General features: G+C 43.8%; 1 protein-coding gene across 1 annotated transcript in view; it reads left to right on the top strand.

Annotated features, from left to right (window-relative positions):
- Positions 1-13960, top strand: part of mei1 (meiotic double-stranded break formation protein 1) — a 79179-nt gene that overhangs the window by 23048 nt on the left and 42171 nt on the right. The window contains exons 11-19 of the mRNA XM_074696025.1: positions 369-578; positions 3840-4018; positions 4769-4883; positions 5224-5343; positions 5840-5939; positions 10865-10999; positions 11251-11365; positions 11855-11949; positions 13735-13882. Of these exons, the coding sequence (XP_074552126.1) occupies positions 369-578; positions 3840-4018; positions 4769-4883; positions 5224-5343; positions 5840-5939; positions 10865-10999; positions 11251-11365; positions 11855-11949; positions 13735-13882 (1217 nt within the window). The remainder of the gene's footprint in view (positions 1-368; positions 579-3839; positions 4019-4768; positions 4884-5223; positions 5344-5839; positions 5940-10864; positions 11000-11250; positions 11366-11854; positions 11950-13734; positions 13883-13960) is intronic.

Here is a 13960-nt window from a genome sequence, read left to right as displayed (position 1 = left end):
CAAACTCCAGAAAAGAAGCTAGATTTGTTGCTAGTTGCTATTTTGTATAAGAGGTAGCTTGAGGGGTCTGAAAACTCTCTTAATATGGCCTCAGCTCTATTTGAAATACCACTCTTTGATCTTTTTAAAAATTAAACTATTCCTCAAGGCGGAGAAAATTACTTGAGTAATTTTTGTAATTGAGTACCTCGAATCATTAGAAGAATCGTTTCAGCTCTAGTTTGGACACGGTTAGTTTTATTTTGAAAGTCATTGGGCATTTTAGAAAAGCAATCTTCAAATGAAGTATTTGATTTTTTTGATGCTAACAACTATTCCAATACTCAAAAATCATTGCCCATCCCTAATCCCTTGTCTCTGTCCACCAGCCCCATTGCTGGATCACCTGTGCTCCGCCTTGCTGTATCCAGATGAAGCGCTGAAGGCCTCAGTCCTGTTTGTGTGGCTCAGACTCTTCAGGGCCGCCGGAGGCTCCTCAGCTCAGTCTGTGCCCTCTGCCATCAGAGACAGAGTTTGCATCCTGCTGCTGCAGACCTTAACCAAAGCCAGCTCCCCTCAGCTCATCAGTAACTGCACAGGTGAGCCATCACAGGTTACCTCTTAATTTCTGTTTATTTTGAAGGATTAAGAGATCGTCAAAGTTCATTCGAATAGAGACATCATGACATTGAAAGGAGCACGAGGAAGCACACATGGAAAAACAGCCACAGCCAGGGAAAACAGACATCACAAACACTAAACATATCAAAATGAATCCAGATCACGATGAGTTTCTCACAGGAGCTTGAAAGTCAAACTGAAAGTTTAGTTGTTGGTTTGTTTGCAGAGTTTTGTGACCCTGTTTTTCCCTCTGTAGAAACTTTCTGTCTCTAAACGGGAATGTAGGAAAGTATAGTTGGAGCATCATTAAGTGCCTGGATGAAAACTGGGAAAAATAACTGTCCTCATTAAGATCCATCATGCACCACATCGACTGAATGTGATTGAGTTGCGATCATCAAAAGGTTTGAAGTTGTTGAGATGAGTTCAGTGTCCTCAGCTCAGCTCTGACTGAAAGCCTGAAAATACAATTTGTGAGTTAAGATAAGAGGGGGATGTTGTAAAAAATAGATGAAAATTTAAGCTGAGCCATTGGCGTCGACTTCACTGCCAGTCTGAGGGAGTGGTGATTATGATTTTATGGTCATGTAAGAAACACTCACTTTTTAAAGTGCCTGAGGAAGGAAATAGAGTGAAGACTTTCAGGATGTGACATCAGAGTCTTTTCACAGACAGGAGTCTCAGAGATGCTGTCAACAGTTAGCATGAAAACAGACGTAATATGAAACTAAGAAAGAGCAGGAAAACACCAGCAGCCACCAGCTGACCTTTGAACAGCGACATGAAAAGTTTCATATTTAACGTGAGAAGGAGTCAGTCCTAGCGCTAACAAGAGGAGGGACGTACACTCATCAGGACATGGGGCGATGTCTCACTGTTTATATAGAGCACATATGTGTTTATATCCTGTGGATCTGCTTTTTGTCTTGCTCGTCACTGAACACACAAGATTTCTTTTTCTGTACTGATCTCCAGGCGTCCCATGAATAGTAATTTAACTCTCTCTGATGTTTAAAATGGTCTCTTTGTTTTATTGTTTGATATTTTGTTTCCAGAAGGCTAAAAAGGAGAGACAAAGCATGCAGCCGGGCAATATTTAACAGCTTGTTACAGAACAGTTTTGGCTCTCACTTGTTCACAGTATGATTTGGGATATTGGTAACTCTGTGCATGTCTGTGACACTTGTTTGGGTTTTGCTGCAGACCTCACTGTTAATGTGTCTACATGTATGTTTAATATTTAAGCCATCTGCTTTTTGTAAGGCTTGTGTGATTTCTCTCTTCGTCAAAATGTGAATGTGCTCAATGTTTCCCACAAGTAATGAAAAAAGAAATGCAATTTTTTTTATATTAAAGGGGACATATCATGCTTGTTTCTCCTTTTCGCTATGCCAGACTAGGATGCCTGTAAAGCATTTCAGCCCTCAGTACAAGTCATTTAGTTCCTTCATTGCCCCACAATAGCGTTCTCAATATCCTCATTTTAGGCCATTCTGAAGATCTCGTTGAAACGCTCCGTTTCCAGAATGACCTCCAGTAACCTCACAACGTCACAGCCCTTTGTGCTCTGATTGGTCAGTTCTATCAGAGGGGCGGAGGGGGTAGAGCCAGGGGGCGGTTTTTGCAGCATGGCAGTATTTACAAAACCGGCCATATTGGATGGGGCAGACAGAGCGAGTTTGCTGTTTGCCAAAACTTCACCGTAAGGCATTGATAGCACTAATAAAATGGCAGAGTGTAGGATCGACCTTTTGTATTGGACCCCGAGTCAGACCTGGACGGTTCTGCAGCTCAGGAGGAAGAAAATCCACCTGGACACAGATCATCTGAGGACGCTTCAGTGTGGTGAGTCAAACCGGTACTGTAACATGTATAGTTTATACGTGGAAATATCGGCAGACTTCACCAATAAACTATTTCTATAACAGGGCTCCATCCTGCTCCTTCACTTTTCTCTGTTTTATCCATCATGCTGAAAGTGTAGTCTAAAGATCGCCTCTACCGTTGGTTCCTCACGATGTTAGCACTCAGTCAAGTTAGCCAGAGCTAGTAGGGAGCTTTATTTATACCTGGCTCTTGGTGGGTATATCCCTCGGTGGCGGTTGTGTGACTAACTGACATCACAGAGGAGGAGCTGCTTTATCAGATTACTCCAACAAAAAGAAAGGATCCTCGTGTCGTCATGAAGGTCAAAATCTCAAAGCCAAATGTCAATGACCTATTTTCAGAGGCATCAAATCTCGTTCAAGGATATCAGAAAAAATACAATATCTCATTTTTTGAAAATTCAGGGGGTGAAAGGTCTTGTTTTCAACTTTCTTATTTTATATGTAAGTATTAAATCACGGATCAGCACGATATGTCCCCTTTAAAGAAACAGTTTTTTGTGTTATGTTTGTGATGTTTGCTAAAGACGCTGACCAACTTTAAGGTGTTAATTCAATAACTGCTGATTGCTCTGACATACGTTCCCTTGTGCTCCTCTAGGCAGTAAATTAACACCTGTTGGGTTGGATTCCATTTAATGAATCCAATCAATTAAGTTTTCAAGTTTTCTCTTCAGGATTTTACCCAGGAGTCAGACTGACTTGAGACGAGGACTGTGGCCTCACGCCAAACACTCTGTTGCAGTTTGGCTCCATCCTCTTTCCTCTGTCACCCCCACAGTCTGTGTTTTCAGAGCGCTGCATCGAGCCAGGTCACAGGACAGTTGAAGTTAGGCACTTCTTGCTTCAATGATGAGCCTCATGTTGTCTTTATGTCCTCTAAACTCCTCCTACCTGTTGACTCTGGGTCTGAGAAACATGTGGCATCATCGTGGAGTGTTTTATCCTGAAAATCAACCAGATGTTTTAATGTTTCTTCAATGTCTGACTTCATTTCTTGTTCGATTTGCTCCATGATGATTGATGCGTAATAGCTCCAGCAATGGTAGAAGTTGCGCTGTCCAACCTGCCTGAGCTGACATGGAGATGGAAAACAGAAGAGCGAAGCCAGGGAAATACAACACAGGAGCCATAACTGAAACTTCTCTGTGATGGAGCTGATATGGATCTAGTAGAATTTGGGTGTTGCATGTTGTGCGCTGTTAAACCAGTGTGCCTAACCAGTCTTCTGTTTTTATACTTGTTTAAACCAGGAAGTATCTGTGGTTCATATGTCAGCATTTGTGCTTTAGTTTTATGCATGTGTCGAAAGTTGTTCTCCATAATCTGTACGTCTTTCTTTTCATCTGCCAGGCCTGCTGTCGCTGCTGGTTCAGCTGCGAGAGGCTGTCTCAGTCCTGATGACCAGCTCCAGCAATCAGGTCATGGGCAGTGAGAACCAGATCGTCCACAGCAACAACAGCCAAACCCTCAGCCAAAACCAAGAGCAACAGTCCCCCGACCATTGCCCTCTGCCTCTCATTCTGAAAAAGGTCTCTGTCAAAACATCCTGCTCCCAGCCCCAAGACCACATTCTGGCACTCACCACAATAATAACAAGCAGCTCTGATCCTGGATTAATGTGCCTTTGAATAGGGACTCAGGCAGGGTTTACCCTGGACAAATATTTGTGCTTCATGTCTGGGAAATCAATGCGTAGATTATATCTGGTTAGATTTTCTCAGTTATGACTCACAGAAAGCTCAGTGTATGACGTCAGTGGTTCAGTGGATCCTCAGTGTGTGTGTGTTAAAGAGGGTTATGAAATCAAACTCTTAGCTTTATAATCACCCCAAACTAAATCATTTTCCAAAACAAAGTTAAAATGTTGTTTTTACGTCCTCTGGAAAATAAAGTGACTGTTTTCAATTATTCAGAGCTGCAGTAAACTGCAGAGGCCTCTGGAGACCAAAGAGAAAATAACTCAAGTGCTGCTGATGTAGAAACAAACATGAGTATGACACGCAGACACACGCAATCTAAACACAGGAAAGAATGTAGACTTTAATGACTGTACGCAGATTGTTTTACTCTTTACAAACAATTCAGTATCACTTTTCTTAATGTAGGGCTCGTATTTACTCATTAAGGTTCCCAGACCTCCAAGAAAGGGTCATCTGAGAAGTGAAGCATCCATGCAAAAGATTCATTAAAGATACATGACATTAGAAGGCAGTGGCATGACTTTCCACAATCCCCTGTGATCAGCGAAGTCTAACAGATCCATCAAACTGTGTTATTAGCTGCTGCTGAGTGGTGATGAGACCTTACAGACGACCAGTGCCAAGTGCATCGCATCCGTCCTGGTTCATGCTCCCAGTCAGTACAGCGCCCCCTTCATCAAGGCCGACACACCAGGTGATGTGAACCCACCATCACACAAACACAGGGTTGTGTCTCGTCTGCTGTATTATTTGACGGCTCAGCTTTGTTTATGGTGTTATTGTTATTCCTCTTTGTGTGCTGGTTTCTCTCAGTATGCTTTTCTTTTATGTTAATGTCTCAAACACCACAGGGACTCCAGACAAATCAGATTATTAAATCCAGCAGCAAGAAGAAAACAAAACTAAACCTGCTCAAAAACATCACACTCTGTTTTAAAAGACGTGCAGAGATAAGACAGAAGAGGATTTCAGTGAATTCAGAGTTCAGTCTCTGCTTTTCCTCCTCACTCTTTTTTTTCACTTTCTTCCCGTAGAGTTCCTGTTTGACCGTCTGGCTAGCAGCAGTAATGAGGGGCTGCTGTGGTCTGTCTACAGCTGTCTGCTGTTGCTGACTGAAGACCCTCTCTTCTTCTCTCAGTGTCACTCTGTGTACGGTGAGAGAGCTCCAACATGCACCAGGGACACACACGAGCTCCTGCTGTTTGTGGCTTCAAAAATCCTGCAGCTCTTTAATTGCATCTCAAAGAAATCACTCTGAAAATAAAATCTTAATTTGCCATCACTCAGGGTATCTGCTGTAACCTTTCTGCACGTCAGTCAGTTCGTACTCTGCTTCACTTTAACTGTAGGATCATTACAGCAGAGTCAGTGTAGCAGTAAATTAGAAATGTGTACCACTGTCACTGTTTGTTTGGCATGCATGGATGAGCTGTGAGTGTGTGTGTGTGTTTGTGCTTCACATCTATGAGCATGTCACTTATTTTCCAGCGAGGAGCTGCTGTAGCCTGCAGTGTATCTGACAGTCAAAGCAGTCTCATAATACTGGTGCTGTGCAGAATCAGAGAAACTCTGCGTGCAGGAAGTCTGCCGCCTGGTTCTGTGCACTGCTGATGGAAGAGTTTTGACACAGTAAATGTTTGTGTTTGTCAGGTATCGAGTCTCTCGTTCGCAGTCTGAAGGAAGCTCTGCGGCTCACCAACATGGAAGTACCCAAACAAGGTCTGCTGCTCCTCACTCAGATACTGGAGAGGTAGGACTGATCTGTGACTCTTTATTTGTCCCAAAGCCAAAATTATCCTGCTGCACTGGACTTATTGCTCCCCTGAAAATTCACGCTTTAAGCATCTTTGCTCTCTGACTACAGATTATGTCACCACACCTCAGCTCCCCTACACTTTCAAGAGAGCACTTTTACCTCACAAGAGGGTAAAAACAGCTGCAGCAAATAAATATTGTTATGTGTTAATTAGGCAGCTCAGTTAGCTGCAGCTGCTCGCCGTGATGATATTATCGTCAGAGGGGCTCTGCTTGATTACTTGCAAATGCAACCTTTCTTTCACCTTGATACGGTAAAGGTTGGATCAGATAGCATGCAGAAAATCCCGCTGAACTTTTGTTTTTAGAGGCTCTAAACTCTCTGATTATGATACTTCTGCTGCAGGAAAAACTTAAAGGGGACATATCATGCTTGTTTCTCCTTTTCGCTATGCCAGACTAGGATGCCTGTAAAGCATTTCGGCCCTAAGTACAAGTCATTTAGTTCCTTTATTGCCCCACAATAGCGTTCTCAATATCCTCATTTTAGGCCATTCTGAAGATCTCATTGAAACGCTCCGTTTCCAGAATGACCTCCAGTAACCTCCCAATGTCACAGCCCTTTGTGCTCTGATTGGTCAGTTCTATCAGAGGGGCGAAGGGGGCAGAGCCAGGGGGCGGTTTTTGCAGCATGGCAGTATTTACAAAATCGCCACATTGAATGGAGCAGACCGAGCAAGTTTGCTGTTTGCCAAAACTTCACCGTAAGGCATTAATAGCACTAATAAAACGGCAGAGTGTAGGATACGTCCTTTTGTATTGGACCCCGAGTCAGACCCGGACAGTTCTGCAGCTCAGGAGGAAGAAAATCCACCTGGACACAGATCATCTGAGGACGCTTCAGTGTGGTGAGTCAAACCGGTACTGTAACATGTATAGTTTATACATGGAAATATAGGCAGACTTCACCAATAAACTATTTGTATAACAGGGCTCCATCCTGCTCCTTCACTTTTCTCTGTCTGATTTATCCATCATGCTGAAAGTGTAGTCTAAAGATCGCCTCTACCGTCAGTTCGTCACTATGTTAGCACTCAGTCAAGTTAGCCAGCGCTAGTAGGTAGCTTTATTTATACTGGGCTCTTGGTGGGTGTATCCCTCGGTGGCGGTTGTGTGACTAACTGACTTCACAGAGGAGGAGCTGCTTTATCAGATTACTCCAATAGAAAGAGAGGATCCTTGTGTCGTCACGACGGTCGAAATCTCGAAGCCAAATGTCAATGACCTATTTTCAGAGGCATCAAATCTCGTTCTAGAATATCAGAAAAAATACAATATCTCATTTTTTGAAAATTCAGGGGGTGTATGGTCTTGTTTTCAACTTTATTATTTTATATGTAAGTATTAAATCACGGCTCAGCATGATATGTCCCCTTTAAAATAAGTTGGAGAATATTCTCAGATGAAGCATATCTTTCTAGAAGCTGTGTTCTTTGGATGTTTGATAAAGTAATAATATCACTGCAACATGTCTTTTTCAGTCAAAGGTGTATCCGTCCAGCTTAAGTATGTCAATATCAGTAGAACCAACTGTGAAGCTCATGATTTAAACAGCCCTGAACGTGCTGAATCTGAACAGCTTGTACGGTTTCCTCCACACAGACACGCTCAGCCGACCTCCTCTAAAACATGTTAAATATGCTGCACAGGGAAGTTAATTATATTTGAATTAACTGTCTGCTGGCTCGCAGGAGAGAATTTATCACAAGCTGGTAAAACACTGTCATATTTCTGCAAGGTTGACATGATTTTAATGGAATGTTCCACTCGTCGCATAGCAATGATACAGGGGATAAGAAGTCTGAGGAGGCGAGGGGAATTTGTCCTTTACGCTGAGGGAGACTGTAAAAAAGTAGCTTGAGCAGAGGCCTTAAAGTGCTGATCAAGCTCAGTGTGTATGCATGGGTACAAGAGTGTGTGTGTCTGTCAGAGTCTCCCAAGGTTTGGCTTAAACTCCTCAGTGGATAAACGTGAGTGAGTGAATTTTGTGTTTTTGTGTGTGTGTGTGTTGCATGCATACTTAAACACCACTATGGGTGTGTTTGTGTGTGTGTGTGTTCATTGGATTACACCTTTGTGTGCATGCAAGTGTTATTTAGGATGCTCTATACAACTGGTGTTTTGGCAACAGTTATCCTGACCACAGCTTGTTAAAGTGCTGCGTCAGAGACAGGACACACACACTCTGGAGTGATCCTTGTAACACCAGTAGGTCATCACTGTTTGTTCATTATGTGTCCCCGCCTGGAGCAGAGAGAATAAGTGTGTGTGTGGAGGTGACTGAGACTGTGGGAGGATGGGTTCATTGCAACTCAGCAAACAGTCACTGCTGGTGTTGGCACAGCCAGCCAAAGGATGATAGATAGATCAGGCAAAGACAGACTGCCAGCTGTCGGGCCTTTTACTGACATCTTTGTCAAAAACCAACATCAGCAAAAAGCCTCAGACTTGGCAGTTTGCATCGAGCTATCTTTGAAATCCAAAGTGCTGTAACCTTTTAACCGTCTGGATATTTCATCATGTTTGCTTTAAGTTAGTGCTTCATGTTGTATATAAATCATTGTCTGCACAAAAAAGACAAATATGTCTCCACCTTAGACTGCATAAAACATGGATGTAGCCTCTGCTACGTCACCCGTCTGTTCCTGAGACCGTGAAATGAAGCCAATACGTGGATGCAGCCACATTTGATATGACGCCAGCTGTGAGTTTTCTTTCAAAAAGCTACAACGTGACCTGAGCTGTGTCTCTAATTGGACAATCAAACAATCCTAATAACTTTGCAGTCCTGGAGTTAGAACAAAATTCACTCACCGTTCAGTGTGTGCTGATAGTGAAATCAGCATTTTAGACCCCAGCCGTTGTTTGAACCAGGCTGTAAATATGTTTTTTAATGCTGTAAAAGTCAGTTTTTATGGCTGAGTGTGTACATAACTTCTGGTCTTTCTGCAGCCAGCCTCAAGTGGATTCTCAGTGAACAGCAACTTTTTGCACTTCTGCATAGACTTCATTTCTACTGTTACCCTTGGGACTGTAATTTCGTGGCGCGGCAGTGTTAATTTTGTGCGCCGCACCGCCATGCGCTGCCAATTTGACAATTTGGTAGCCCATCTGCACAGAGATAGGTGTGACGGCGTGCCAGGGGGAGGCGTCAGCAGATTAATGTTGGCGCAGTGACAATTTTGTGCCCAAAACAGTGCAGAAAGTGCGCTGAAAGTTCGCCAGCTCCAATCTAGTCTATCCTCTGCGCAAAGCGGAGCGCACCCTCCGCAGCTGCAATTTGGTGACAGGCGCACATGTACGCACATGTCAACAAAGCCTCAGAGGCAGGTTTCCAGAGTGTCAGGCAAATTTTAATGCAATAAACAACCACAGCAATCGCTATTAAATGTAACCGTCTGAACCAGCATATACATTTGTATCTTTATTAACTTTCCCGTCACATCTGATGTCAGATTAAAGCCGTTTGTCATAACAGAAAGTTAACCTGACGGCAGCTGGAAGTTTGATGCACATCTTACAATTAAACAATAAACAGCCTTAACATCTGATACAGAGTATATATCTGGCTTCTCTCATTTCATTAAATTCAAAGAAGAGAGGGAGAGAAAAGACGAAGAAAAAAGAGACAAAATAAATGTGTGTCACTCAGGATTTATCCGCGATTTCCCATATTTCTCTGTTTTAGTCTTTATTTTTAATGTGATCTAAAAAGATGGGGTACATTATTGTAAGGAGGATGAGGCGGAGACACTGAGAGAGGTTCTGCTATTTGGGGATGACAAACCAGGAGTGCAGGTGGATCAAAAGTATTCTGAATGGATAAGCCAGCTGTGTAACTGTCTCTTAATGTTGTTCTCCTATTAATGACAAAGGAACAGATTAAATCTGTCCCGGGAGCTGGCCCACACGGTGACGCGCTTCGTGTCCTCTGATGAGCCCCACTGTCCATTCTCCTGCTGCAGGCACAGCGGCTCTGATCGTCTCCGCTACCAGCACTGTTTCTGCGGTGCTGGGGATCACTCAGACCAATCAGATGCTGCACCTCGGCCACAGGGCATTTAAAGGCGAGGAGAGGCGCTCATTTGATTGGTGAAGACAGTGCATGTGTTAAACCCATGGCTTTTCTCCTCCCTCTCTGCCATTTGCGCGAAGGGAGGCGTGGACACGCTCCTCTGTGCCTCCCTGCGCCTTGACTGCACCTCTCTTGGCACTGCAGGAAACTTGCAAAGTGCGCTGGTCACACCCTGTCCACGCGGCGAAGGTCGGCGCAGGGCAGGAGCGCATGCGCTTGCGCCTGGTCTATGAACTTAGAGCCCTTGGTCTCCACCTCTTCCTGTAAGAGACATAAAGCCAAGCAGGAGGAGGAGGCTGCACCCCTTTAACTAACCAAAACATTTAACTCATCGCTTTATCTGGATTGAAGCATACACTCATGGTTATGAAAGTTCAGTGAGTTAGTGTTTGTTACATTTACTCTCCCTGTTCCTCCTCTAGTCTACTTCACTCTACTTTTGTCAACTCTACACCACTCCCTCATTGGTCAACAGAGCTGTAAATCAATTATAAAACTAGTTATAATGACAGAAAACATTTTTGGAGGAGGAGGCGGGCTTTATCAAATATACCTTTACAGCAGATTTAGTGTTTTCACTACAACTAATCCTTTTTGATCATATCAAAGTCCAGAGCGATACATGATTGGGTGGCTGAACTGTGAGCGTGCTTCAGCTGTTTTTCATTTTCGGAGGGTTTAGTCTCATCCATTATGAGGACTGTTGTCCACAGCCAGTGTGTGACATCACTGAAACGACCTCCATGTTTTACACTCTTTTCATGCTTCCTCTGCACTGTGTACAGGCAGCCTCCAAGCGTGCGTCTGTTCCCTGGCGGTGACGGCTTTGGGGCAGTTTCAGAGGCTGTTGTAGCTGGTGTGTCGTCCTCCTGCATGCTGGTGGTTACGCAGGCTGCCAGCGCTGCCTCAGCCCTGCTCAGGTAACCACAAATATGCACAGATAGTGCTTATTATACCATGTAAAGAGCAGCTGTGCAGATAAAATCATATGTGGATATATTTGTGAAAATGAAGAAGACTCTGAAGTCAGGTATTCCTCCAGTCACTCTTACTAAACGCTGAATGAGAGTATTTATTACACATTAAAGTAAGAATCCTGTGTCTGTGAACATAAGTCATAGACACACTCCTTTTTGCTTCAGACTCACCCCTGTTTCTCTGACTCCACCAGACTGAACCACCAGTCCCTTCCAGTCCAGTACAGGCAGATAGAGGAGCTGATAGAGGCCATCACTCTCAGATTCTCAGAGCTGACCCCGCCTCATCCTGCTCATCATCGCAGCTCTGTGAGTCAGCTCCACTTATCTCCGACTCTAAAATGTAGAACTCAGAATTGGAGGCGTTGGTGTAGTATGGAGAGCAGTCTGTCTGAGGCTTTGTCTCTTAAATCTCAGAGGGTTTATGTGGTTATCAGTGCCATCGTATAAACATTGACAAATCCCCCTTTGATTCTCTCTGGCAGCGTGTCTCTCAGTATGAATGTGACAGGGTTGTCAGATTAAGGGGAAGTCATTCTTTCATGAAGGACTCAATGTCTGCCTCTTAGCTTGTTATTCTTTTCCTCACGCCGCCTTTTGTCTCAGACTGAAATCAGGATTCATCTGCTTCATCTTAAGCTCAGAGGATTGGATCTTTATTTCAGCTTTAGCATATCTGCTGCCTGACTTTCCAAACATGGCCCGACTCGCTTACTTAAAATGTGATGTAATCAGATTCTGCTTTTCTGATTTGCTCTGTCATTCTACTTTTCTCCTTCTCTGTCTGCTTCCTAACAGATGAAGAGTCTGAGGAGATCAGACTCCAGCAGCCAGGCTTCCAGGTCAGAGAGGTTTCTGCTCCAGGCCTTGGTCTGCTTTCAGGCCGCCTGCAGGTCAGTGTGTGGTTCAGAGAGAGAAATGGGATCACTGGAAGAGTTTGAAAGTGATTAAACTGCAGCTCTCACAGTTTGTGCTGACGAAGAGTTCAGGTTCAGTTAAAGTCCAGTTTGTGATACACTTTTATACTTTAAGTGTGAATTTGTAATTTGCCAAAACATGATTACTGCCAGATATGTAAATAGAGTCTGTATTTTAAGGGGATTGTTGAAGAGGCTGTGAGGAGTTTGAAAGTGATCTTGAAAAAGTCTCCCTTCTAGATATATACTTGGTCGTAATTCACACTTTAAAATGAGATTATCATTACCAATATTGATGGTTACAGGTTATTTTAAATGCTACTTCTTAGCTTCCAGCTCGTGTAGACCAGGACCGAATTGATTTACGACACATCTAGGTCTCTATGCCAACACCACGCCAACTGACGAAGTTTAGTAGAGAGAAGAGATAAAACACAGAGATCTGTGTATTTCTCTGCTGAAAACGATTTCTGTAATTGATTAAGTAGCGATGGTGGACACAGGAGCCTAAAGCCGCATTTCCACCAAGCAGACCGGTTTGGTTTGTCTCTGTATGGTGCGCATTTTGTCGCGTTTCCACTTACTTATCCCGGGACAGATCCCCAAAAACAGGGACGAGCTGGCCTATTTTTTTGGGACCCTTTCGTATGGGTGCCAGACCGAACCGATCCGCTCTCGGAAGGTGGAGCTACACACTGCAGACTGTTGATTGGTTAAAGGAATTGTCACTTACCCTGACAGCGGCTGCATTTCTCCTGGCGGCACACAGACTTCTCTGAAACAAAACTTGATTGCACTTTGTATCAAAGAGCTACATGACAATCACAGAGAGGATGAAATGCTGCATGTCTTTCATCTATGCTCTTTGTTTACTGTGTTGCGTTTTTTCTTTGTTGGATTTATTGGCGGGGTAATCTGTGTCGGGCTGCTATGGCATCAGGCTATTGTTTAACAGCTGGGGCTTGCAGCATCCAGCTTACACACCGCCCTCCACAAGAGGGCACAGTTTGCTGTGGACACGCAAACAATTCAGGCTAAACTGTTCCAAACTGTGCCAAACCGTACTGAACTGACCCGGTCTGCTTGGTGGAAATGCAGCTTAAATGTCAGACAGAAAAAAGACAGAAGAGCAGAAGAAACCTAAAAGAGAGAGAGATACAGCCCGAGCTAAAGGCTAATTAGCCTTTAGCTCGGGCTGTAACACACTCTATAACACAGGGGCTAAGCTACTAATGATAACGTTTATTTCAACCCACAGTCAGCAGTTATTCTGCAGTGGTCTGTTCAACTTGAGAGTCTACCAATAAAATGAAGTGTGAGGTTATGTTAGCTCTGCTTGGTAGATGGCTGACAGGACATAGCTAACCAGAATTCACTAACGTGACATGTTACAGACATTTCTTAGAGCACCGGGCTGCCAACTGTGCTAAAAATAAACGGCTGCTGAACTACTTACAAACTGACAGTGTTTGGTTGTTGTAACGTTAGCCTACGGATACGTCGGCGTGTTGTATCATGTAAAAAGTCTTGATCAAAGAAAAGTTATTTTGATCAGATCTCCATTTAATTCCAAAACAAACAGACGCCTCACTAAAAGTAATTTACGACAGTTTGCAGAGACTCCAGGCCACAAGGTGGAGTGGCAGTGCAATTAAAACAGATCCTCCTCATTGCATTTTTTAAGTTATTCGCACAGATCCTCTGCATACACGTCTCTTATTCTTGTAGGAAGTGATTTACACATGTATGTGTCTAATCCAGATTGTGTGAGGAGTGTGTCTCAGAGCCCATCCTGAAGGAGAACACGTTCACAGCTCCATCCAAACTCAGCCATGCTCAGGACACACTGGACGCTCTGTGTCAGAGTCTGCTGCGCTGCTGCGACTCCGTCTGGATACCAACCGTCATTGTGAGAGGCAGAGGCGTTCACACACGCACACACACAGACCTCTTATTCATTATCTCCTTATCTGCCACACACACATTT

The sequence above is a fragment of the Halichoeres trimaculatus genome, unplaced genomic scaffold (assembly GCF_033239565.1).
Source record: "Halichoeres trimaculatus isolate MK-OKI-2021-1 unplaced genomic scaffold, fHalTri1.1 fHalTri1_scaffold_20, whole genome shotgun sequence".
Taxonomy (NCBI): Eukaryota; Metazoa; Chordata; class Actinopteri; order Labriformes; family Labridae; genus Halichoeres; species Halichoeres trimaculatus.
Note: the sequence above shows the minus strand (reverse complement) of the source record. Positions and strands in the feature narration are given on the sequence as shown.